The sequence below is a fragment of the Calliopsis andreniformis genome, chromosome 2, assembly GCF_051401765.1.
Source record: "Calliopsis andreniformis isolate RMS-2024a chromosome 2, iyCalAndr_principal, whole genome shotgun sequence".
Classification (NCBI taxonomy): domain Eukaryota; kingdom Metazoa; phylum Arthropoda; class Insecta; order Hymenoptera; family Andrenidae; genus Calliopsis; species Calliopsis andreniformis.
In genome coordinates, this window is record NC_135063.1 from 3,636,805 (window position 1) to 3,663,032 (window position 26,228).

A 26,228-nucleotide genomic window follows, 5' to 3' on the forward strand; every position below is an offset into this window, starting at 1 on the left:
CGAAGCCTTGCGCGAAAACTTTGTATCAAGCAGCATTTTTGCTGGATATGTAACAGATATACCGTTTGGCAGCCAATTAGACGCTTCTGTACTAGTCTCGACACACTTAGATTTCGCGATAGCCTGAACGTGGCGTTCGCGATGCGTCGTTACGTACACGAGGTCCAGGAACGATGTTGCAATTATAGCCTGATTATACGCTTTTCCAGTTACGTTGAACTTGTCGACTATTCCATAAAGTATGCGCTAGCCACGCATCCTGGGTAATAAAATGGTTCAATGACATCCCGAGCGCGAGAGAGAAAGAAAGGCCCATCCCAGGCTACCGGTATTACCAGCGTTTTCACGAGTAATTCATCGCACAGCGAGCTCTAATAATCACCGTGATTCGCTCGCGTTCTCGCATATAATTGCTCTTACATGAAGAGACGGCCGTTTCCATGAATCGTTGTTGGAAACGATGACGAGGAGAAGCGAGTGCCGTTATTGCTTGACTGGATGCTATGTCTTCCAAGAATGTCGTCTACTTTTCAGAGACGCGGCTCGTTTAAAACGTTTACTTGCAATCTGAACATCTTGAACGATCTCATTTTCTTCTTATTGTCATTGATATTCAGACGGTTAAAGGATGCATTCTCCTTATTTATTTTGTCAGGTATAGCGAAAGTGTTGGGTTCGATAGCTACACACTCCCTCTCAATGAACGAGACGAGGCGTCGCCACCACCAACGCCGCCGGTCAGAGACGCGTCCAGCCTCAAAGGCGTCTGCTATGGACCAGGGCACGAGAAATATCCTTCGTGGCCGAGCGCGCCAGAGAGGCACCCCGACGAGGACGTTCACAGTTCAGGTCATAGCGGATCCCATCGTTCCAAGTCCTGGACCGATCACACCAATTATCCGAAGGAGAAGCCTGCCCAATACACCAGACCGCACACGAAGAGGCCCAATCCTACGTTCACGCAGCAGGTGACGTATCCTTCATTCTTATGATCTTTTAGATTCCTCGTCGCTCGCTTAGGGTTGCAGAAGTATAATTTGATGAGGATTTTTGTCGGTTTTATGACACGAAGACTTATTTAAGAGGTATTTTTATGACTCCAAGATATTTTCAAGAGTGTGATGGAACTTCTGCGAATTCCTTGCCTTATATTAGGCGATATTTCATTTCCTAAGTCTAACTTAACGTTCGAACAACTTCACAAAGTGAATAAACATGCTATCTCTGTTGAAGGATTACTGTACCTACCTACCTATAGTGCAATTCGTCTATCGCATGGACACGTCGGTGTGGCATGCATTCCCTTACATGTCGCGACAGTTACGAAATTGAAAACTCATTTGCAAGAAGCGAAGCTGTTTCGACGGTGTTAACGAGTCACGAGCGAGCGGAGGGAGAGCTTATCGCGGCGTTTTCTGTGCGCTCCGTAATCGCCGCGAAGTTTCACGACGACGATGTCCATGTAGCAAGCAAGCGAGCTGGTTGAAGGAAGTTTAATTGGTCGAACGTGTCGCGTTAAGCATCGGGAACGGTGTAGGTCAGAACCTTGGGTAAATCGTGCTACGCCCTAAAACGACACATATAATTAATCTCCCACACACGCCACCCTCCTTTCTCTCTGTGACATAATCGTTGCTGCGGCGACTTCCTCAGAAGTAGGCCAACAGTTTCGAGGCGAACTGTTCCTCAGCTTGGCCCGTGTTCTCGCCTCTTAATTCTCCCGTCTACAGCCGTACGAATTCCGCGCGGTTCGAGCCGGAGGAACCCTGGGAGCGAAGACTGGCAAGCTAGTAATTCATTCGACGTTCCTTTTTGTTCGCTTTAGAACTTCCTTATTAGCTCGCCATGCTTTTTGTCAGCCTGTGTAATTAGCTCGTTGCTTTGTGCTTTATTTTAACTTAAAACGCATAACGTTGATAAACGCGATAGGAAGGGCGGTTCGATGGGTAAAGAAAAAGGAAACGAGACTTAAGGTAAATTACGTTCGCAGTTAAAGCAAATGCACACATACAGGCGCGCTATTACGCAACAAATTACGCAGTCGACTTGTATGGGGATAGATAGCACGGAACAGTTACTTTGAACAGCTCTTACGAAGAACAACGATTTTCACGTTGCAGCTAAAGACCGTGATGGAGCGTTGCGAGAAGATTCCCGCCGAGACTTTCGAGTCGCGCAACAGAAGCAGCGTGGAAGAGGAACCGAGATTGTGGCCTCGCGTGGATCGCGAGGGCAAAGCTCTGGGGGATGCCGAGTATGTGGTGCCGTCGCCTCCCGAGCGCGAGCAGCAAACCGCTCAGACACTCAGCCACGCCGATCTGGAGGCCTACGTTAGGAGCTACCAGGATCCTCAGGTGTCCCAGGTAATTATGCGGTCAATGCTCAGGCGGTCGCTTCTGCAATACACAAGTCACTTGAGTAGAGTAATTAAACTCTTCCAGGTGGACATATACCGGGAGGCGACCCTGACGCAAGCAGGTCTTGAGGAATATACGAGGGTGCAGCATTCGCAGCAGGCCAGCTACGCACAATCTGAGGGCTACCACAGCTACGTTTCCAGCGTGGACTCTACGACAAATACTCCGTTCCTTGACAGGTGATCTATCAATATTTTTAAGTTGAATTTATATTTTACTGATCTATTTATATTATTAATTTGTGTGTACTAATATGCACTTTCAGACTGAGAAGAGATAGCGAAGCAGTGGCACAGAGACCAGCCCCAACCTGGGAAGACACCTCCCGAGAGGGAAGAGACAGCGTGGTGACTACATCAAGCGGAAGTGCTTCCAGTAGTGAAACTTTGAAATGGCATGGTTCAATGTCGGATGTAAGCGTATCCAGTGGACTGCCTGCACGACAAGGAGTATCGGATCGATGGCACCATGGGTCAATGTCGGATGTTAGCAGCGTGAACGGTGGAATTCTGACTCAAAAATCCAACAATGGCTGTCATGACAAGTGGCAGGGTTCCATGAGCGACGTCAGCAGCACAGGGTTGTCTCCTACTACGAAGGGTAGACATAGCGAGAAGTGGCCTGATAAGTGGCAAGCCTCGATGAACGATCGTAATAAACAGAGTCAGGGTAGATCTAGCTTACCGGCTGTGATCAATCATTGCACGACGTCTTCCAGTGTGACCGATGTCGCGACGGCTAGGGAGAGCAAGTGGCAAGAGTCAAATATTGACGAAGAATCTCTGGATAAATCGCAGACAAGCTCTCAGTGGGATAATTCCGTGAGAATTGAGGCAGACAAGTATGGATCGATTACTCAACCAATGCCACAAAGTCCTATACGTCAACAGATCGGCCCAACCAGTCCTCAAAGTCCTGAGAATTGGAATCCTATTCATGGATCGATGTCAGATGTTAGTCAGACAAATGGACACCCTTGTAGCAAACAGTTGATTGCTCATAGTGCCAGAGTGCAGACCCCACAGAAACATCATTCTGAAAGTGTGCTATATCTAGATCGTGAACGAAGTCAACGTAAACTATACAGCAGTACCCAGTCTCAGGAATCAACGCAGTCCTCGAGGTAAGATCTTTCAATTTTATTTGAGTAATCTTCTTGTCGTGTATTCTGTTTCTAATACGTTTATCTAACGTGACGTATATTTCTTTCAGAATGCCTCCAACATTACCGCAGCAGCCACAAATATCGGTAGCAGAACGTATAAACGAGCTGGAAAAGCAACAGCAGCAGCAAATGCGTTACACGTACTTAGATCCCGAAAAACGGCATAGAGTTTCCGACCCAACGTTAAAAGCTATACAGAAGAAAGCATTGCTATCTTTCTACGAGAGACACCACCAAGCCTCCTGGCGATCCGAGCCACAGTTAGCCCAAGGAACAGCCCCTTCGACTCAGAGCCCACCGCCACAGCCTCCACCTCGCCCTAGACCACCCTCATCGAGACGTGCTAGCTCTGCTTCCGATTATGCTAGCGGTACTTGGCGAGAGAACAGTAGCAGAAGCCAGAATCAAGGCAACGGGGATCTACCAAGTCCCAAGCATCAGCACAGCAACAGCTGTGGCAGCCTTTCTACAGACTTATTAGGTCCTGTCATTGTTGGCCCTGCCATATCGATTGATGATTGGGTTCCAGAGAGACCACCTAAAAAGCCACATCTCAGGAACGTTTACAACGATCGCGTGCCTAGCCCAGATTTGCCTCCGCCCTCGCCACCAACAGTGACAGAAAACGAAGTTCACGACTGTGACGATCCACTGCCACCACCGCCACCTGAACTTAGCGAAGACTGTTTCCCAGAGAATCAAAGAAAATCCAGTAACGTGTACCATCAGCCAGAGGAGACGAAAATCCGTGATAGATCCTGCGACCGCCATAAGCTGGAGAGACACTCGATGAGGAGATCGAAGCACGGTGCTAAGAGAGACCATGACAAATCCACTGGGAAGTCTTCACCAAACTCCCCGACGAAAACAGTGTCTCAGGACCAAGATCAACATCAGTTCGTGCGAGCTGCTATAGCGTTGAAGCACGTCGATCCTGACATGGTTTTGGAGAACGGTGTCTCTGCTGGATTCACTACTCATAGAATGGTGGCCACTGGTCGTTCAAGTTTAAGATACCCTTCTACTCAAAAGTTGATGGTGAACGGTAGAGTTACACCTGCAAGGAGAATATCCGAGGAACGATCGTTCTCTAATAGACCTCCAGCGCAATTGCCTGATCTCATATCCCAGCGATACAGCGACTCAGGGAATCAGAAACCAGCACCTCAGGTTCCTGTAGAGCCGAGAATCATTCGACAAGAGTCTATGAGAGTAGACGGGTCCAGAATCGACGTGTCTGGCTTGCTCAGGAATGATTCAACACAAAGGCTGGAGTCCTCCTCCGGCCAGAGACCCCAACCACAAGTGCCTAAAAGCGTCGACAAAAGTGCCTCGAATGGTCAGTCGAATCAGACAAGACCGAACTATTTGCCCGTCCAAGACAGTTCCAAGAGTTCTTCCAAATATCTGGAAGGCGGAAATCACAGTTTCTCGATCGGTAGCCCAGTGAAGACGGGCTACGAAGCCAACTCGAAGATGTTTCCCTCGGAATCAAGCCCTCAGAAGTACCACGAGCCTCCGAAATACGTGCCTAATCATCACCAACGTCACGGAGACGTAACACAGAGGAATTATTACGCTCTACCGCCGAAGTACATCGATGCTCCGAAGCAGAAGCCTCAACCACAGTGTCCCACGGACAGGTACGTTGGCTCTGGCTCATCGAGCTCTCCTCCACCACCTTTGGCGCCACGGCAGAACACTCCAGGCAGGAAGTCCTTGCCTCCTCCACCCCGGCCCGCTCCGCCTCACGCGCTCCAGGGGTAAGTTCGATGATTTTTAAATGAATATTGCCCATTCCGTCATGCTCGTCACATTATTTTTCGCGACATTTATTTCGCGCGACTGCAGTCTAGCAGCCCGTTAAAAAATCACCGCAACGCTTCCCTCCTGTCAAAGATACCGCGTGAATCTTTACGAGACGCTATCCTCGCATCTTGTTTCGTAATCGCGAAAATTTCTGCGGCCGTTCGTTTTACGGTCGTCGATTAGAGGTCTCGAAACGGTTGTCGCTGAAGCGAACGGTATGCGATCGTCGAGCAGAGCTCGAGGCACGGAACGCGCACGATCCTGTAATTGCGATGTGACTGAATTGTAAATGGCTGCTGCGATGTAACCACCGTGGGACGTCCTGTCGTACATTTTGCTTATCACACGATCGATCGGCTGAATTAGAGGTAATCGTGGGCGGAAGGAATATAGTTAGGTACTTGAAGCACGTTCAAATGGCGCGTAAAGCGATACCCTTAGGCCCGTAAGCCGCCGAATGTATTTTTCGATACTCATCGCGAGCCTCAAGATGCTTGTGCATCTCAGAACTCGAGTACTTAAGGTGTTAGTATCCAAAAATTATGCGGAATGTATTCCTGGAATCTTGACTCTCGATATTCAAATTGCGCTACCGTCTTCACCCCCTAGTGCTTTTAAAATCTGGCTATATTGTATGTTCTTTCCATGTTGTAACTTCGGGAGATGGATAGATCATTAAAGAAATATTCCGTTGGCAAATCCACGCAGTAACTAAACAGCACTAACTTATAAGAGGAAAGAACCAGTAGTTCCTAACCGACTTGAACAACAAACAAAAGATTCGAAGTAAATTATACAATTAACACTAGAACTACCAGACCAGTCATAATGACAGGTATGATTATTCCTTCTACACAGTTTATTTTCCACAAACATTATTTTTTTCTCACTTCATACTGAAGAATACGAGAAGAACATATGAGTAAACGTTATTTCTGTAAATTACATACGTTTTCAGAGATTTGTAGTTGTGGCACATCGTTAAAAATATCCATAGATTAACCATGGTAGTTCTGGTGTTAACATACTTTTGAAAAGAAATTAAGAGCAGTGGAGCAGCTCGAATGCTAATTGAAAACGGCCGTAGTGTTTTCGCGACTCAGAATTATAGAATCGTTATCTGTCAAACGGAGACGTTAACTAAGAATTACAGACAGATTATTGAACTATGGGAACGAAAGAGATCTGATGCTCGTTTTTCTACTGGTTTATATCGGCGAACTCGTAAATCCCCAGAGATCAGGGAAACGAACGCTGTCGCTGGTAGTTCGGCGAAGCCAGCTCAGTCGTTAATAATTATTTTCTCGTTCGCTTGTCCCAATCGAATCGCATGCATTACCATGCGATTATCATTGCAAATCTAACGGTGCCCATTACCGCTCTGATTTACGAGCGTGTGACTTTCCCTGAATCGTGCCTGGTGAGAGTCTTAAATGACATCCTCGTCGGCGAACGAAATGGTCCTTCGGAAACGTTTATGATTATTTAAATTTAAATTAAACGATTGCTCGTCATTAGATTTTCCGTTCAATACCTCTCTTATCCCCTTGTGATCCTAGTTATACTGCGCCCCCGAAGCACTAACTTATCAGAATGATTCATGCGTCGTAAGGGCTATATCATCGTGAATTAGTTCCAAAGGGGACACGAAGCAAAGAGACTACAGATTTATATGCAGTATGAAACGCAGCTGTATCCAACATCTCTTTGTTCGTCGGTGCAAGGTTTTCCGAGTCACCAAACCGCACTTGGTTGACAGCAAGAAGCCAGATGACTCGACGAAAGTCGCGGAGGGACGACCGTCGGAGTAAAGGAAATTAACGAAGGATTAATAATAATTGCACGATCGCGAGGATTCAGTCGATTCTCCTGGCGAGGATACAGGATGTAGGCTCGATCTCACGGGGCGATAAGTCTTTTCACCTTTCTTTTGTTTCGTTCTCGCTCTGATTGGGCGGCCAGCTGGCTTCTGTGACGGTCGAGCGGCTGTCCGACGAGGCTCCGACCCTGGGACACGGTTCGAGGAGCAAATGTTCGGCTTGGTTTCGACCTTCGACAGGAAGAACGGAGACCAAGAGAGATCTCCAGTGGAACAGTATGGAACCGTTGCTGTCAATTCCCTCTGTTAGGTGTCCCCTTTGCTCCGTGCCTTCTCTCTCGTTCGGGGCATTCAAGCCCGCGGAGGCTTAACCTTTCGGGTAAACCGAGCCACGAGGTAGAAATGTCAGAAAAAAGGTTACCGCGTGGCACCAGGGGCGTGTTTGCCTGTTCCTCGGCCGCTCGATTATGCTCAGCGTGCCGCTGTTCCCCATTGCTACACGACGCTGAAGAGTTGAACGCGTGAGAATTCGTCGACTATTATTCGGATCGTTCAATAAGACTCTTATCGCGTCACCATTGCAGGTTACGTAATTTCGGCAATTAAACTGTGGGGTTACACGATCCGAAGAAATCTAGGTTCGCTGTAGAACATGCTCTCTGATATTTTGAAAATAATCTGTTCTTACTTACTACTTGAACATTTTTGCTCGATATGGAAACTCGGAAAGTGCAGTCAGCGTTACTCGAGAAATCGCGCGATTTTATTTCTTTCGATATCGTTTACGCTCAGCGAAAAATGCGCTGATTCGAATCGGAGGTCCTATTCGATCCAAGTAATCTAATCGCAAAGATTGCTACGCGATTACTGTTCAGTTTGTATCTGCTCGAGCGCAAAGGAAATGTATTTTTATTGGAAATGTGCTTTAGATGGGAAGTTGAATCAAGAGATAAATTTATTTGACGTCTTGCTCTGTTATCTTTAATTTCCTACTGTTTAGTACATCGAATTCTGATTGGTTCGCGTCTTCCTCCGCGAGTTTGTTCCGCGACAAAGCTCGAATGCGTTCCCTGATGAAAATTACAGCATAAACTGTTGCTTAAAGGCTGTTCCGAAAATATTCGATTGACCTCTGGTGGTATAAAAAGGATATCATGTAAACATAGATCGTAAATGCTTCCCCTTTGAAGAAAGATATAAACAGTTTCGCGCGTATATCAAAGCGTGCCAATTTCCCTGCCACCCACGTACTGGGATCGAAACTGCGCGCATTTCTTAGGAAAGGGGTTCTCTGTTTTGCCTGGGTAACTGGTCCTCGAATTTAGCACATTAACGTACTGATCTCATTTCAACTGTGCTTTATTTGAATGAGTTTATTTCAATCTAATTACAGATCAAATTGAATATTAACGGTAAGGAATATACAGTTAATACATTTACGATTGCATTAAAAGGTCCAAATCATCTAGCCCATGTTCCTGCGTTTCTTTCTTTTGACCTTTTCCTTTCCTAGTCTATAACCCAGAGGATTTCGAACACCTGCGACCTCAACAAGGTAGCTAACGACTATGTTAGGTATCGTTTAATACTGGTTGCTTCTCGTTGTCTCTTGACCAAGTTGCATGACACCGTGTAAGGATATAGTTGAAGAAGAAAAAGAAATACGGACTTGGGTGTATCCTATTACCTACATATAGTACCATGAACAGTTCGAGCTCTTTTGATTTTATTATAGCTAGCGTGGGCACATAGCGATCGGGGTAATTTCAATTCTCGATACTCTGCTGAGCACGTAGACATACGGGTGCGATTAAAGTGTTGTAATGTTTGAAAAGTTTACAACATGGAACGCACGTGTTATCATAGGATGGATTTCTAATACCGCGTTTTTGACGCCTCGGTTTTAGTGTAGGATCTACTTTTTATTGTTGCATTTCTAATCACTATTTTTATCTTTGTTTTGAAGTGGAGAAATACTCGTTGCGATCAAACTTATTGGAAAAAGATACTGTTTATTCACGCTAACTATTAGCTTTGCGATGGTGTAATGATCGATAAGGGATTTCGAAACTGTAAGGAATTTTATTTGCTACTTAGAAGACAGACGGTTGCAAAAAGTCGTCTGTTTGAAATGATAGATTATCTGCAAAATATATATACATTATTAAGCGCAGTTATACTTATCGATATTTAATCTTACTAGTAGAAGGATAAAATATGAAAGCAAATAATTTAAACGCGATCCGTTTTCTTCAGCAACGGGGAAAGAAAGAACACCTGTACATAATGATTTCGATTAATCTGAACTTTCAAGTTGCAACGATAACGTGTAAGAGTATGTTAGCTTATATAGAATGTAACATTCAAAACCTCTTTAACTGATTGTACCGTTCATTTCAACACGTATTAGCTACTTAAGAATTATGATCAGTAATTTGCTTACATACTTTTACTCGGTGAAACCTTGAACAAAAATAATACAATATATTTAGCGATTTTTATTATCTAATCGTTCATTATTCCCGTAATATTTCTCTGTCCAAGTGTTTGCGCAATTATTCACAATGAGCATATGAACATAAGTATGGCGCAATTGTATGAAGCAATGCGTACAGCATCTGCTAATTATCAACGGTAATTAAAATGAGTACGACGCGAAGCTATTCGTTTCACGTTTTCAAACAGAACTATACTTTCGTCGGTTGGAAACTCGAGCAACACAGTGCGCTCCTTTGAAGCAGCCTTCTCCAAGGCGTGTAACGTCCTCCCTCCGTGCGTGGCGAGACTTGTTTGACGACTCGTTAAGAAACCGGGTCAATTGCATGCAATCCCGACTAATTCCGAGTTTAGGAGTGATAGTGGTAATACTAGTAGCGTACGCCTTCGTTAACCAATCGATTAACATCCAACGCGAAGAAAGTGTTTCTACTGTTTCCACATTTCGTAACGACCACTTGACTAATCAACAAAACCGAATGATCTATTTCTACGACAATGTTAAGCCTGCTACTTACGCCGCAAATAGCCCCACCTTTTTGGTTTCGCGATAAACGCTGATAATTTTAGTACCGATGACCTGAGAACAAAGACACCGTTTTCCTAGAACTAACGTATCTAACTAGCGATAAGTTCTAATATAGTGGACAGCTACGCCTACCGCATTCACTCGATAACCAGTAATTAGAGTTCATATATTTCAATAATTACAGAACTATCGTAATACGAACCGGTAAAAACTTTATTAATTACATAGCAATAATGATTCACAATAACACAGAATAGATTACCGTCGTTTTCGAATTTTTTCTTAAGATCTTACCATTACTCTATAGCAACAAAGTGGTTCGCTCTAACGAGCTTCCCCGTTCCGACCGAAGCGTCGCGATCGGTGACCGGTTCGTCGGTCACGAGGAAACGCAAGGAGCCGTAAGAACGAAGCTACGCGGGACAGCAACGACAATGACGTCCAAGACAATGGACAGCGGGTCGAGAGAGCCGCCAACACCGGACACGGGCTCACGGGAGCGTCTCGAGGAACGGTATTCGCACGGCGACACTCTATCTCACGAGTAAATGGTTAAATTGCTCGACATTATTAACCAAGCAATTTACCGTTATAACGTGTGGCGCGGCAGACGATCTGACAGAACGAGCCGTCGTGCACCACCGTTTTCAGGCCGATCGTTTTTCCCCGCGAGCTGAGATCGCGGCTCGACTCCAGTAGCGTGAAAAACGACGCCCTTGTGTCACGCCTGCACCTGGACAAACACATGTGCCGCCTACGCCGTTCTGTGACGACGCTCTTCTTCCACCGCGCTGACGGTTCCATCCTGACGAGTCCAGCCTCGCAGGCGTTCCATATAATTGCCATCTATTGAGATGGATTCGTGTCCAGTCTCGAATTTATGTTGCTTTCTGCTCGCTTTCACTGTGCTCTCTCCTTCCAGGTTTCTTAACTTAAACCTCGGACGACGAATGCTGGGTCAAAAGTAACCCTGAGTCCACTGGTTTTGTACATAATTGTACAGGGTGATTTTGTCGCTAGTAGACAGCATTGCCGCCGCTTAAACATCATAAAAGAGATCCTGTTTCTCTACCCGATAAGCTTGTGAGTGTGTAAGGTTTCAAATGTCAAGCATCCAAGAAACGGAAGAAATCGCTGCGAAATGTCTTCGCTGCAGTAGTCATCGTCGTCGATGACACAATCGATAGCTTATCGGGTAGAGGGACAGGGTCTCTGTAATGATATTTAGGTGGCGACAACGCTTTCGAGTCCACTAGCGAAAAAATCACCCTGTATAACAGTCCAGTGGCCGAGGGTTAAAATTTGTCTATTGGAACATCTGTTGTCTGATATTTTCAAGTTCGCTTTTCACGGATGCAAAACGTGGACCTTGCCTGTGATCACGCCTCTGTTCTGCACACTTCCACAGACCCCGAGGCATTTTCGTTAGCCACGTGTCTCACAGCAGAGAACTTTATTATTCCGCTGGGTGGTCCCAGAGCAAGCAGTCAAAAACGCGTGGTACGTCGCACGTGCTTCCGAGGTCTGCCAGAGGATTGTTTCGGGCCACGTGCGACCAATACGCGCGAACTGCCGCACCGTGAAGGCTCTGGCTCGTAAAGTTTCCGGGTGGACCAGCATGTTCGCAGTTCCTCGCGCGAGCTGACGATCCGCGGGAACGACCGTCATAAATAACCGCCTCGAACGCGACGAGCACTGTCTTCACGAGCAGTTTCACGACCCCGCGCCACACCGTCGAGAAAATCATTGACCGCTGCTCGCTGGAAAATTGCTGGGGGTCAGTGACACTCGCCGCGGTAACCGCGACTGTTGCACCTGCAGGAAGAGTCAACGTCAAACCGCAGAATGGCAACGAGCAAGGGTCCTCTTCTTGGCCGTTCCGTGGTCCGTATGCGAGGTAAAATGCGCATGGGATCTGTAGACCACGATCAGCGATATAAATAGGACGCGTGCTGCAGACGCGTGTTCTGCGAACGCTCGCATTCCAGGGGTATAAAGCTCGGTCCTAGAATAGCGGGAAATCTGTAGAGAATCGATGCAAATGGTTGTGTATCAAACTGTCTGCGAAGAGAACATGGATTGAAAGCTTTTGGCAGAGGAAGCCCTTGGCATTGACAGTTGATACATTTTGGTAGCCGAGCTCTGGCTCGACGTCGAATGTAGAAGGTTCTTGTAATGAGATCTATTTGAAACTTAATTCCAAGTGTTGTCACTGTAATCGCTGTAATGGAAAGATTTAAGACCAGTCTTTCTTCTAATGATCGCAGCACGTAGAACTTTAAACACTACGTGACGTTAAATCGGTCGTAAACGCCTTCGGTAGAATCTTTCAGTGCAAATCGAAGAAGCTGAGACATCGTCACCGATGAGCTCGTGGCCCATAAAGACCGGCGTAGATCTCGATCTATTCGACAGCATGGGAGGCAAACATAGAGCATCGTCGTCGTGGAATTGCACGAGCGTTGTCGGGGAATTTATTAAACCGCGCCGACAAATGAAAGGACGCGCGGGAGATTAATGGACAAAGACGAGCGTGTGATTCGCAGTTTGTTTTTCCTCCTGATGGCGCGGCGCGGCGGCTCGTCGGTGCCAACAGATCCTCGACTCCGCAATAATCTCGAACTCGTGAAACGATCCAGGGTCGCGGGCCGACCGGAATAGCGTGCGTGGTGTACACGATAGTTATATCAGAAGCATTACCGATGTCCAGAATAGCGAGTGACATCATACTATACAAGCAGGAAAACTAACATTAGTTCTAACGTAGCTCGCTCGTTCCACCATTAGACGAGAGATCCGAGAAGCCTAAAATCACGACGGGTGTTTAAGAAGATTGAGTTCAGTAGTTAAAGAGCAACCTTAAGTACTCCGTTCCGATAAATTCGTGCAGAGAAAGTGTTTCGATCGCGACGATCTTCGCAAACAGCCAGATAATGCATCTGGAGGATCTTCGCATTTGGAGTGCAATCTTAAACGCTCATTCGACCGGAGAAAGTCTTTCTCGGTATGTTTTTCGATCGATGGATAAGCTCGATGGGGACATTACTTTAAAACCGAGTACCTGCTAGATGACATGAAATCGTTTCCTCGCGGCAGCGTGGGTGTCCCTAAGCAGAGAATCTGTAGCGCGAACTTTCCCCGCGGCGCCTCCGCCCCCGACTATTACGATAAGAAAAATATCTGCCGAAGAGGTACCATTGCCCCCGTTCTCGCAATCTGTCATTTCGCTCGCTCGAACGAGAACGATGTGTAGACGAACTTTCTACTCGGCGTTTTTCCAGCTGTCCACGGAAGTGCATTGATAACCGCTTTGTTGATAAATCGGAGCGACAGCCAAGATTTTACAGACGCTCACTGTTGAGCGAGCGCATTGTTTTCGTAATACTTTCGTTCCTTCTCGCATTCTTTGATAAGCTTATCGTCGGAGACAGCGCATTTATCGCAGATGTATTTATTAACGTCTAAGATTCTTTTCTTCTAAATAATTTCCTGCGAAATACCAAAATCATGGAATGCCGACTCGCGTTTCGCGCAGACGGCATTAAGTACAGTAGCGACTATTTATACCGACGCTTTGTGCGACATTTAAGCGTTGAATGTCAGCGTAACAGTACGCGTCCCTCGCCGCGACGTCTCTCTTTGGAGCGTTAGGCGAATCATAATTCCGCAGCCGCGTCTGCTCGCTGGTGACGAAGGTGAAAAGCGCAAGACAAGACTTTTGGAAAGTTGCCCGTTCGCTCCGTTCGAAATGGCCCGTCGCGGCTCTCTTCCGTCTCGGATTCGTCGAATCACCGGCCGTGGCGCCAGAATAGAATAGAAGTCCAGACGTGGCCGAGGCTTATCCTCGCGGGGACGTAGCAAAGGCAGAGCGAGAGAGGTTCGTCTGTTCGCTGGTCGAAATCGTGCTTCATCTCGTTTTGACGCGGTATCGTTCGGGAGAACGTACGATAGAAAGTAACGGTGCCGGTACATGCGGCACGGCTGTATTACTCATCGCGTCGTATGCACCTTTTGCCCAAGAGCGACCATAAAAATCAGGTGAAACCGGCCCGCTCGGCTGCGCGAGCTTGTTTCTTTTCAGTTCTTCCTCTTTTTCTCCTTCGCCTTCTTTCTCCTCTACCGTCCGTGGGCCCCGCGATGTTATCGAGCAGCGTTCCATCCCCGTAAATTCCATTCGTCATCGAGAGATCCTGGCCGCGATCTCGCGACGCACACGCGACCATTCGCATCCACGCGCGATAAGTGCAAGTCCTTATTTTGACCGACTCGACTCGCCACGGCATTTCACCCGATCAATCAAACGGGGACACCGTCACATTCTGCCGTCTCGACAGTGCTCGTCTCTCTTCTTCGCTCGTCAGCCTCGCGAGTCCCGTCTCCGTTCGACTATGTACCTGAAAATCTGGTACGAGAAGAGGTCGATCGATCGGGCATGGGGACCGCGACGAAGAGCCGTAGTTGATTTTCCGATCGATCTTGCGAGATGAAGAGAGACGATGGAAAGGTTGAGAGGGGCAAGAGAGGGTCTCGGCCAAGTATTCAGGCACGTTGTGCGTCAAACTCACTTACCTACGACAATCGCCTCCGGCTGTGCCGGTTTTCTGTCTTGGGACGAGCGGGTCCGGTCGATCCTGGCGGGCAGACCTGTTATTACACGGGAATGCGAAAAAGGAGGACCGGACCTTCGCAGATCGAGGAAACTGTTAAAAACGTAGAGACCGTGGCTGAACACGCCTGACCGCCCTTCGCCACTAATAAACGTGGCTAACGTACCGAGAAAGAGCAGACGTGCCACGTATATGTATAGAGAGATTTCTGCGCGCTTGAGACGTGGACGAGATGTCGATGGGCGTATTTACGATGGGAGCTTGTTCTAGGTTGGGTTCGTGGAAAGGTCGAGCATCGCGTTTGAAATTTCAAAGTACGCGACCTTGAGAAAAGAAGTATCGACGCGTTCCATTGCCTCGAACGCGAGGAGGAAAAATTGCAACGTGCTCGACACTCGGGCCCCGTTCATGCGTCGCTGAAACTTCATTGCCTCGATCCTCCCTTAACTCACCTGCCCCCTGTCGACGCGCGCAATCTCGCATCGCGTGAACGCATTGTCGAAGATCGAAGATTACGGAAGGCGCGTTTATAAATCGCGGCGCGAGTGCGTCAATGCGGACGCCGCGGGTTCGGGCCTCTGTCCGCGGAGATTTAATCGCGGGCCGAATGAATACTTGGGCCATGTTTATTACGCGAAAAAGATAATCACGCAGCTGGTTACAGATCGACGTGAATGACGTTTACAGCGGCTTCGCGGGGCCCCGGCGCCGACAGTAGTGTCCTTTAAGCTATAAACTCTCGCTTCGTAACTTCGGCAGTTGTAACGTATAAATTACAGCATTCGCACGGCCGCGGGCTTGCCCGTCGCGGTCGTAACTTAAAAACCCTGTCCTCCTAGGAGACGAGTTATAGCTACAGATGTTGCAACCTGCGAATCACAGCCTGCAGCGTGTAATAATCTTCGAGGCAACCGCCCATTTAGGAATTAATTCGTATAACTTGCATTGCGTCGGCTGATAAATACGATACAAAGTAGCCCTCTACTGTCTTTCGTCGAGGAGGTGGAGAATTATTACGCCTAGTGGCATTTCAATCTCTCGATCTTATGGAAATATCAAAAGATCATTGGTATAAATTCCCTGCGATTATTTCTGAACGAGTTCGACATTTTCGTACACCCTGTAGACCGAAGCGCGTCAGCTAACCATCGTTTAATTAAATTTTCAACAATCAACACGTTGTCTGGCGCAACACCGATTCTAGGACGTTCACTCTCCTCTTTGTCTGTTAACGACGTCCGACCTCGATTAAATTCACTGTACCAGCGATAAACGGTTGCTTGGGAAGGACGTTACTCGCTCAACACAGTTTCCAACTTTTCCACGCAGTCTCCTTGTATTAATTGTGCGATCTCGGTAAATCATAGCATTAAGAAGGTAACTAGCTGCGATTTTAATTAGCGGCTCCATGCGAAGAAATCAGAAGCTATAGAACTCGTAACATAAGGTGTATAGTATCTCCAGTAAATTAGCCATCTAGAGTTTCTCCGAAATTTCCTTCCCTTCACTCCCGACCACTTCGGACACCCTCGTGCTCCAGAAAAAGATGATCCAGGAAAGGTCGAATCACATATCTCAGGGTTTATTAGCCGCTCTCCGGACATGAAATTAAACCGGTTCGCGGGCAGATATACGTCTGGTGCCGTTTCCACCGTAGCACGGTAGTGTCAGGCAGACCTATCAACAGCATTAATGTGATTCAGGGGTGCGAGCATCGGCGTTCCCCGCACTATTTACATGCGTACAGTTTGCCGGTTCAGATCATAGGGGAAGATAATGAGACACGTTGACCTGTCGCCGCGTTCGTCCCTCGAGCGGGCCCCTCGCCGCTGCTCGGTCATCTTCGGCTGTATTCGCCACATCTGTCCTCGTCTCTCTGTGTCCCACCTTTCAATTTCCTTCTCGCTCGCTCGCGCAGCCGCCCCACCCTTGACCAACGCCGACGATCCGCGACCCGTGCTCCCTAGTCATTCCGTTGACAGCGTTCGCGGCGTTCGTATCGCGTGGATCTCCGAGAACTGTCGATGACAGCTGTCACTGATCGTCTGGCTCGGTGTACGCGCGTCGACGGCTCGTCTTTTTGCGCGAGAAGTGTGTCGCGGCCTGTGAAGCGACTCCGTTTCGTCTGCCAGCCCTTTCTTCTGTGAACGAGATAATAACAAGTGAGGATAAGGGTTATCGACAAATGTGTGATCGGTTGCATGGTGGCGGGACGCACGAGCAGCGATATTTTCGAAGGGGTGCGATGACCTGAGGTGTTTCGACGCAGCGGCTCGATAGAACGGCTGATGGACAGATGTTGAATTTGAGCATCTATAACGTCGTGGGCAGTATCAGCACGATGGTCTTTGGAAGCAATAAATTTCGGATACGGAGGTACGCAGATTTGAATATCGTTTTGGAGCGTTCGCTCTAACTTCTGGGCACCGTTATTTAGAAACTTCGCCAGCCGATAGTGTTGATCATTAATAATTTGTCAAGTGGAGAATTTGACGTTCGTAAATGTTCCATTCGAACGAATGGAGTCTTGTGGAGTGTGCACGATTTAAACCATTTTAATACCTTGTGCGTTTTTAAAAAGGACATTAATAAACATTAGGATCTTTTAGTCCATTCTGCTGTCGTCATTTCCATGACAAACTTATTTATTGGATAGATAAGGTTGAATAATTTACATACTGAAGTTAACCATATTAAGTATATATTTATTCTTTTCAATGTACTTAACTTGAAATATCCACCGAATCTAATCTTAGCTTACAATTGCTACTGGTAAACAATAGAAGAGTAGTCCTTCGTACGTTGAGTGTTTTATAATTTGTCATTCTAATTAAAATAAAAAAAAACCTTCCGTAAAAAGTATTCATTTTCGGACTCCGCATTTTGAAATTTATTAAGCTTGTAAGTTAATTACTTCGTGTTTCCAGGTCAAAGCACCCTACCCTCCTATAGCACATTTATAATCGAAATACACACCTTGTTTTGATTTCGAATCCGCAAGGCATTCAATTACCAACATATCACTAATCGATAATAACGACTTGTCCTAGTAACTGTATTGTCTTACTTACTTTCTAAATCTAAAATTTTACACTCCATATCTATAGTTCGTATGTTTCGATAATCGCGATGCTTCCTATGACTAACCTTTAACGCTGGTGTGTCTGTTTACGAAAAAAATAACGAAGGAAATCAAGGAGTAAGGATAATAACGTAAGGTGCGCATAGGAAGCGGGTTCCGGTTCATTGAAGCGCAATTGACAGGTATCGAGTGGCCCCTTGCTTCCTCTTTCATTATCTGCGAAAGCATATCGCGGTTGAGGAATGTCGAAACGGACTACGTTTCGGAGTGTTCCACACGGTAACGGTGAAAAGTGCGCGACAGACGTGCACCACCGCGTGCTATCGCGTAACATTCATTTTCACCTGGTATGTAAAAAGACCCATGACGCCTTTCGCAGTAGTTTTATCAGTATATTCATGTATACACATTGTACGATAAATAGAAAGTTTATCGGTCGACGAGATTCCCGCTTGACAGTGATGGATGAACTTGTGGGTAGTTTTTTTTTTTGTCATATACAATGATATACACCGAGCACGCTGCAGAACATGATAAGTGACGAAATTCACGAATCGACTGGACAACTGCGTTTCAAAAATTCATATGAGTTTCGCGCGAGGCGAATCGACATTGAGAGAAACTGCAAACTAAATAGCGACTCGACCGACGACATCATTGCTCGAAGTATTCGCGAGCAGCGATCGAAAGTGGAGTCGCTGAAAAAATATTAAGTGTTTTGCACGATCACTGAATGGTACTTTCGAAAGCATCAGATACGACCAGCGCGCAGAATTATGGGGAATTTCGAGCTCTGTGTTATTTAAAAACTTTTGGTCGACGAGAAACGTCCAGCGTGTCAACGCAAAAAGAATTGTCTATTCCTCGTGCACGTCTATGGAAAAGTGAGATGTTGAGATAGCTTCTTCTTATTCAGCCACGTCGAAAACAGCTTTTTCCTGTCGACAGTGTCCATCAAGGTGGCAGACAGGCGAAATTACCCGCTCGGCGTGCGCTCGCCGCTGCTCGAATTCTATTTTACCAGCGACGACAATCCACGTCGAAAAACGCGATCACGACTGGCGTGTCTGACTTTCTGCGTGTGCTCGTTTTAATTAACCCATCCGTCGGACGTACACTCGATACGGTCGGTAGGTATAGGCATAGGTCGGCTAGTTTCAGGGGAATCGGCTTACGTAGCCTAAGAAGTAACCGAGCGAGCGAAGCCTGGGAACTTATCCGCCTCGATACGGCCGCAAGAAGCAGAAAGAACGGCGAACCGACGAGCGTGTCTCTCGTTCGCCCTGTTCTCCTACTCTATTTGTCCTGCTTCGTGATCCCTGTAGCGTCTCGAGCAAGGACGCTTTATTTATCGGCCGACCATCGAGATTCATCGTCGAGCTATTGACGGTTCGCGGTCGAATCGTGAATACGTATTATATTCGTTCTATTCAATAATGGGCGCCTTTGATTCCTCTTTTATCATATTTCTCTCTCTCTCTCTCTCTCTCTCTCTCTCTCTCTCTCTCTCTCTCTCTCTCTCTCATTCATTCTCTTCTGCTCCTTTCTCTCGAACGCCCGCTCTTTTCCCCAATCTCCTAAGTATGTTGTACATACACCGTGGTAGGTTGTTATTTAACTGCCGGATCAAACGGATGTTTAACCGGTTAATTTAACGTTTACACGTTACGATGCGACAGCCGTATTTATTTCCGCTTCTTGCCGCCCAGACAACGGTGCTGGCGTATTTACTCATTGCAGTACATCAAACGTGTTACTTAAACGGTTATCGTTCCCCCTTTTTCTGTTTCCCCGCGATCGTACATCGAATCATACATCGCGTGGCAATTAAAGGAAGTTTATAGGACGTTTCAGAGATACCACGGTCGAATTTGTAAGCATTTATCTCGTGTCGTTCATCTAGGTCGTATTCAGGAACAAGTACCCTTCAGGTAGTCTTTCTTTTCTCACGTTCCATTTCCGTGGACAGGGCGCAAAATGTATACAGGATCAGCCGTGCCCTTTCAAATCGAAACGTTTTCGGTTATATCTCAATCAGCGGTCTGGCGTCCTAACAGAGTCGATTCTCGTTCCTAAGACAGTCGTATCGACGATCGGCTTCCTCGTTGCTCGAACTGCCAACATTATCGACGCTCAATTACCGTGTCCCGAACCTCTAATTGCACTCACCTTGCTCAGGCTTAATACGTATCCGCCTCCGATCTGACTTCGCTCAATCGAAGTCATCGACGCAGCCAATCGGTCCAATTAATAACAATTAGAACCGGCCGGATGGAGTCTTGCTATCTCTCGTCGTAACGTCTTGGCTCTGTTACTTCTCTCCTTACGACACGGCCCGTTGTGTCAGACATAATGGACCGTTGTTCTCTCACGAACGATTCGAGCTTTACGACGTTGCGATTCACAACGGTCTGTACGGGCAAAATGGTCTCCTTTATGTAGGACGAACTTTGGCGTCGAGCCGACAGGTGTAACCAGAAAGATCGAGGAGTTTTTCTTCGAACGGAATCCTATTTCCTGTTGCAGTGACTCGTTTCAAATCAGATCGTGATCAAAATTGGAAAGTCAGTCGAAGCGTTAATTAAAACAGGACCGTCAATTAAGTAAACATTTTCCCAGGAAATAAATCTACGGCATCCCAAGTGAACCGTTTCTAGGAAACTGTAACGCTTATAGAACAGCTTTCCACAGAATACACTCGGGAAACTCGCTTCTCGCAAATCATCTGCTCGTGGAAAATCGCCTCGATTTTAGAACAACCTGAAATCGTGCGACGAAACGGATTACTATCTCTTCAGCGAATCAACCACGACGAGGACGCAAAGTTTCGCTTCGAAGTGAATCGAATCAGATACAACGCGTCGTTAGCATCGTAAACAATGCGTGCGACGACGCTGCCGCATACATCCGTTGTTAGATTCGAGTGTGATGCTTTTGGAGCCTCGTGTAATGAGCCAACGCTCGTTTCTGGCGAGATCTCCGTGTTGGATCGTTACCTTTCACGCCGAGATTAGATTGAAAGCGATTCAGTAAAATTCCTGTGCCTTAGAATTGAAAAAAGTTATGCATTAATGAGAATTCTTCTAATTCTTTGAATACGACCTGTCGTTCGAAGAACAACTACGCATTTCTATTAAATGGCTATTAGAAGAGGAGAAAAAGGAGAATGTAAGTGCTGATAAAAATCTTGTAAGTACATGCTCAATGAAAACATCAAACGAGTACTTCATTATCCTCTCTATCCTCGTGGTCCATTTTCTTTTCGTTTTCCTATTAATTGACCTAACTCGGTGTCGTAATCGTTGATCCAACCGCCATTCTAAGGATTCGATGGTAGCCAAGCCGCTTAATTAATTGGCTTCAGTCTAGCCAATCTTTTTCGACCGCTTAATTCTGCTTTGGTAACCGTTTCTCCAATTACGCCGCGAAACTCGAGAGAATCGAACGGATGATCGAGTCGATCGAGTCGCGATCTTATCGGCCCCCGGTTATCCTGTCGCTCCGCGTCACCGACTGTCTCTTGTGGAATCGATCGCGCGTCTCCAGCCAGCGAGCTAATATTGACAGACCAAGTGACACGAGTTCACCGACACGGACACGCGGTTAGCGATCAACGCCGCGGAGGAATGTAAATGCCGCCAACGATTTTATCGATCACTTGCCACACTGACTGCTTATCGAGGGAACGTGTTTCCCTAGACCGCTAGGAATTCGGAGCATGAGTCTGTCCGATCACTTTGCATTTTTCCATTTCAATCGTTCAATATAATAGCCGTTCATTCATTACTTTTGGATATTATACTTTTCACGTCGCGCAAATCCACGCTCTCTGGTTTGTTAACTAGGTCATTCCACGATTCGATACATTCCTTGCGTATGGAAAATGATTAAAGGTAGATTAACTCGCTTTGCCCGCAGAGAAACAGTACGTATGAGGTAATCCTATACTCTGTGTTTCATAATATGTGGGTACATTATCAGAAATGAACTGTTAGCTTGCAAACACAACGAAAGTAGTATACACACTTTCAACTACTGTTATCGCTTAATACGTAGACTTAAAGCAGAACGTTCTTCCAAACGCGCCCGAAGAGAAGAAGATACGCGCATTATGAATGCAGGGGAACAGCTGAATCACGATATCGATGTTCGAACATCTGTTCGCATCGCTGGCGGCGAGCGCGTGGGCGTGCATCTCTAAATCAGAGATAGGCTAAAAATCGCCCGCGGACGGGGCTCGCGATGTCCATGCGCGAAATAAAATGCGAACCGTGCACGGCTGGCCGTGTCGAAGCGGCTGAAGGCAGGAGGTGATGCCGCGTATCGGCAACCGGACGTGGATAGAGACGTCTCGCGATTTACGGCTCCGAAGCCCGTGCTCTAGCGTCCTATGACTTCCCTCTTGATTTATGGAAGCTCCAGGGGCCGGCGATCCACGATCCCGCGAATGGTAATCGATTCAGCGCAGTGTATATCGTGCCGGAAAAGCCGACAAGTCGAATCCCCCGGAGGAGAAAGCGGAATTGCTGCAGCGCGGCGTCTCGCGAACAACGATGATTAATTACGCGCACGTAATTAGAGAATTTCGCGCCCTACACTTTAGACCCCTTTCGCGCGACCTCTGTTATGGATACGGGAGGATTTAAGGATATATTGACGCGTCGGTGTTAGCCTCGTCAAAAGCACCGCGGAAGATGGATGGTGTGGATCGTTTTACAGATGAATAATGATGTTTTAATTATATTTATTAGCTGGCAATCTATATAATACAAAGTGCCTTATATGTTTACTTCCACGTAGCAGGTATCGTTGCGATCTTCCTTAGATAGGCTTCTTATGAATGTACAGTAACATCTATTTATTGTAGTACACTATTCGTAAAACGATAAAATCGAGAGATAAGGCTAATTGGTTCTAACCAAGAGTTAATTGATAATAGATCTTTTATCTTTACTTCCACGTGAAAGTAATTATACTATCAGGTACCTATCCGCTCTCCAACTTCTTGCGATAAATATGAAAATGAAATCGCATTTCTCAGCGAAATGCATATAAAAACTGTTGATAGAATGTTAATACAGCTTTGTTCGGTGCTGGCTTGTCATTAATTAATCATAGCACTCGAGTCGTCAGGGTGGACAGTCCAGCCAGCGAGGTATCGCGAAGGATACCGTACGAAGGACACTCGTCCAGATGAATATCAGTACTCTCGTCACGATCTGTACCGTTGCTGGTGAACCTATCGGTATTCAAAGGTATTTTACCTTGAAGCTCTCGCCGCGTGCGTACAGTAGCCGAGTCGTAGGCGGAAGAACAGCAAGCTCCTTTGTTTGGGCGCCTCTCGCGATCGTAGCTTCTGGGAAATCGGTCTGCTTCGTGCCGAGCAGCCATCCTCACGGTCTCTTGTTTTGTCATTATCATGGAATGCCAGGCGAGAATCATTTACAGCGTGGTAATTGCTCCGGTGAAATTGAGTTCTCGGACGAGATGGAATTAATCGAATACGAGTCGCCGACACAGGACGGTGACATTTATCTTGGTCTCTCTCTCTCTCTACCCCTATCTATCTATCTGTCTCCCAGTAGATGTGTTTCGATGTCGACCGCTCATGCTCTCCCCTTCTGTTGGACTTCCGTTCCCCAGGCGTTTACTGGAAGCACTCTGCGATATAGATTCATTTATTGCTCCGTAATTGTAGTATCTGCCCTTTAATGGGCGATGTTACACGATAACGGCGGGTAAACAAGGCTCATTTACCGTCCCTCTGGCTGAAATGTGTAATTACAGTGGCGGTTGAACTCGTAGGTGGCTTTTACCATTCGTTTTGATCGATCTCTTGTGATGTCGGGAACTTCCTATGCGACCTAATAGTCATTGCTGCGCAAATTAACGTCAATTGATTATCGTTATTTAAGTGAGACGACTGAAATACTTTGTTCGATCATTCGGGTAATATTACTGGGTAGACCATCCTGAACATGAATAATCAGAATGGGAACTGTGACATTACGGTAAACGTCGTAAAGTATCTTGTGAGACGTAAAAAAAATGGTAAGTAGTCCGATTCACTGGAACAAGATAAAGATAGCAGAAGGTGTATCCTCTTACTAGGCTAATGAGGTATTCTTGAGTGTTGTTTCGTTAGCTCTACACAGGATCCTTTGTGAGAGTGTGCTATTATTTTCCTCGGCACTTTACAGGAAAGTATCTTTGTCATAACGCACCGCGAGGACAAGCAGACATTTAATACCGCGACTCTAGACTTTTAAGGCATCGAACAGCATGCCCTTTCGTATCTCAACCGTTACCTGCATCGAATTCTTTTTCTCGTCCGATACTGCTCGCTCTGGCTGCTATCTAACCGCTCCACCGCCTCCATTAACCGCTTTAAAAATCGCCTTTTCCGTTATCCTTTGTCTTCCGACGCCTCGAAATGACTATTTAGTTCCCACCATTCACCTTTTTTATTTGGCTTCATTACTTTTCCATCCGAGATGGTTACCTCGCGCAATCTCCCTCTCCCATCTTCCCCCGACCATCCCCTCTTCGCCATTTTGCATTTATAATCGTCCTTTACCACGAGTGGTCGCTACCGCTTTGGTGTTTCTCGTTAGGTGTCGCCATTTTTCACCACCGCTCGTTTTATATGCAAATTACGGTGTCTTGAGGACTATTCTTCATAATCAAAATCGCCCACTGACATAATTGAGTCTTCCCAGGTCGCGGACCGACGACGTGCACTAGCAGCGTGCGGCGTGAGACACGGAGTTGCAGCGAATGGTCGTCTCCCTAATTCGTTCCGAGGCTGTTCGTTCCAAGAAAATCGTTAATACGGCGAGCCGCGCGTCGAGTACCAGTTCATCATTTACGTCGCGGCAGCAGCTGGACGGCTGCGATTTAATCGCCGCGGATTCCCACGATTGGCAGAACCGTTTACAATTAGTCTTCGTCATCCGGTTCGGCATTAATTTCTGGAACGAGCGTGCGCCGCACGATCCTCCGTGCGCAGAGGCTTTGCCGTGAATTTTACGCCTGTCACCGCGACCCGCAGACGCTACAATTTCTCGCCGAGACAGCCCAACATGCTCCTTTTATCTTGAGAATTATTTCCGCGTTATCGGGCTACCGTTGAAATAACGCACGTTCGCACGGCCCTCGCGCCGTTAACAATTTCAAACTGTCGCGACTATGAAGTTGAAACTTATCCCTGCTGAGGAAAATTGGAACGCTGGGTACACGAGTTTCCCACCTTTATTTTATACAGGGTGTTCAACGTCAGGTGTCAGACGTTTTAAGGGGTTACGAAAATGGGAAAATTGCATTTGAGACTTCGTTTCAGAATTATTAATTGCTGCAGAAACGTCTAAAATTCTCGTGAAATGTGTCTTAGGTGATACTTATTCCATTGCTGACGTACATTAGTCAGGTTCAGGTCAAACATGGCGAAGTCAATAGAGTAAGTCCCGAGTCAGACACATTTTATGCGTACTTTAAGAGTTTCTTTTTCTTTTCTTTTTTGACAATTAATAAGTCAGAAAGAAAGTTTTGTTTATATTTATTTCTATATGGTAAAACAATGATGAAGTGATTCTTTGTGCTAAAATAAGACAAAGATTGAGAATGATGATAATCGTGAAAAATTATAATGATTGTAATGATTATTATGATGATAAATTATAATGATGATAATCCTTGAAATTATAACTCATTTCGGCCTTAACACGTCTTCAGTCGCCATTAAACATCACGATCCTCTGTTACACGTTAAACCCCATAAAATTCAATGGTCAATATAATTGTATAAATCGGATCATATATAATGTAAACAACTATTTTAATTCCATGAACTTCTTCTGTCCGCCCAGGACATTTAAACGTAAGCTAATTAAATCGCTGCCTTACGATGAAACATAATAATTACTGTTTGTTATCGTTATTAATTTAGTATTTTTAATTATTTATTATTAAACCATTGTACACTAAAGGATTATTTCCTATAAAGAAATAAATAAATAAAACCCAAAAATTAGGAGAAACTATGTTTAAGTCTTTGTTTCTGAGTTATTCATTAAATGTGCGTTTTTAGTGCTTATTCTACTGTCGGTGTAGTCAGGTCAGGTGCAGCGATATCAGTAGAATGAGTCCTCAACTCAGACACATTTAACCTTTTAGCGGCGGCTGGTTTTTCCGCAGCACTGTATCTCTATATGGCAAGCTTTAACGCGGATTGCGCGTAAACTGTACATAACTCTTTCCACTATAACATTAAATTATAATTTATTTATACATTTTCATGTAAGGAGT

General features: G+C 46.1%; 1 protein-coding gene across 1 annotated transcript in view; it reads left to right on the forward strand.

Annotated features, from left to right (window-relative positions):
• Shrm (shroom) overlaps positions 1–26,228 on the forward strand; it is a 161,701-nt gene that overhangs the window by 113,624 nt on the left and 21,849 nt on the right. The window contains exons 4-8 of the mRNA XM_076392771.1: positions 656–968; positions 2,121–2,363; positions 2,442–2,596; positions 2,683–3,540; positions 3,630–5,345. Coding sequence (XP_076248886.1) covers positions 656–968; positions 2,121–2,363; positions 2,442–2,596; positions 2,683–3,540; positions 3,630–5,345 — 3,285 coding nt within the window. The remainder of the gene's footprint in view (positions 1–655; positions 969–2,120; positions 2,364–2,441; positions 2,597–2,682; positions 3,541–3,629; positions 5,346–26,228) is intronic.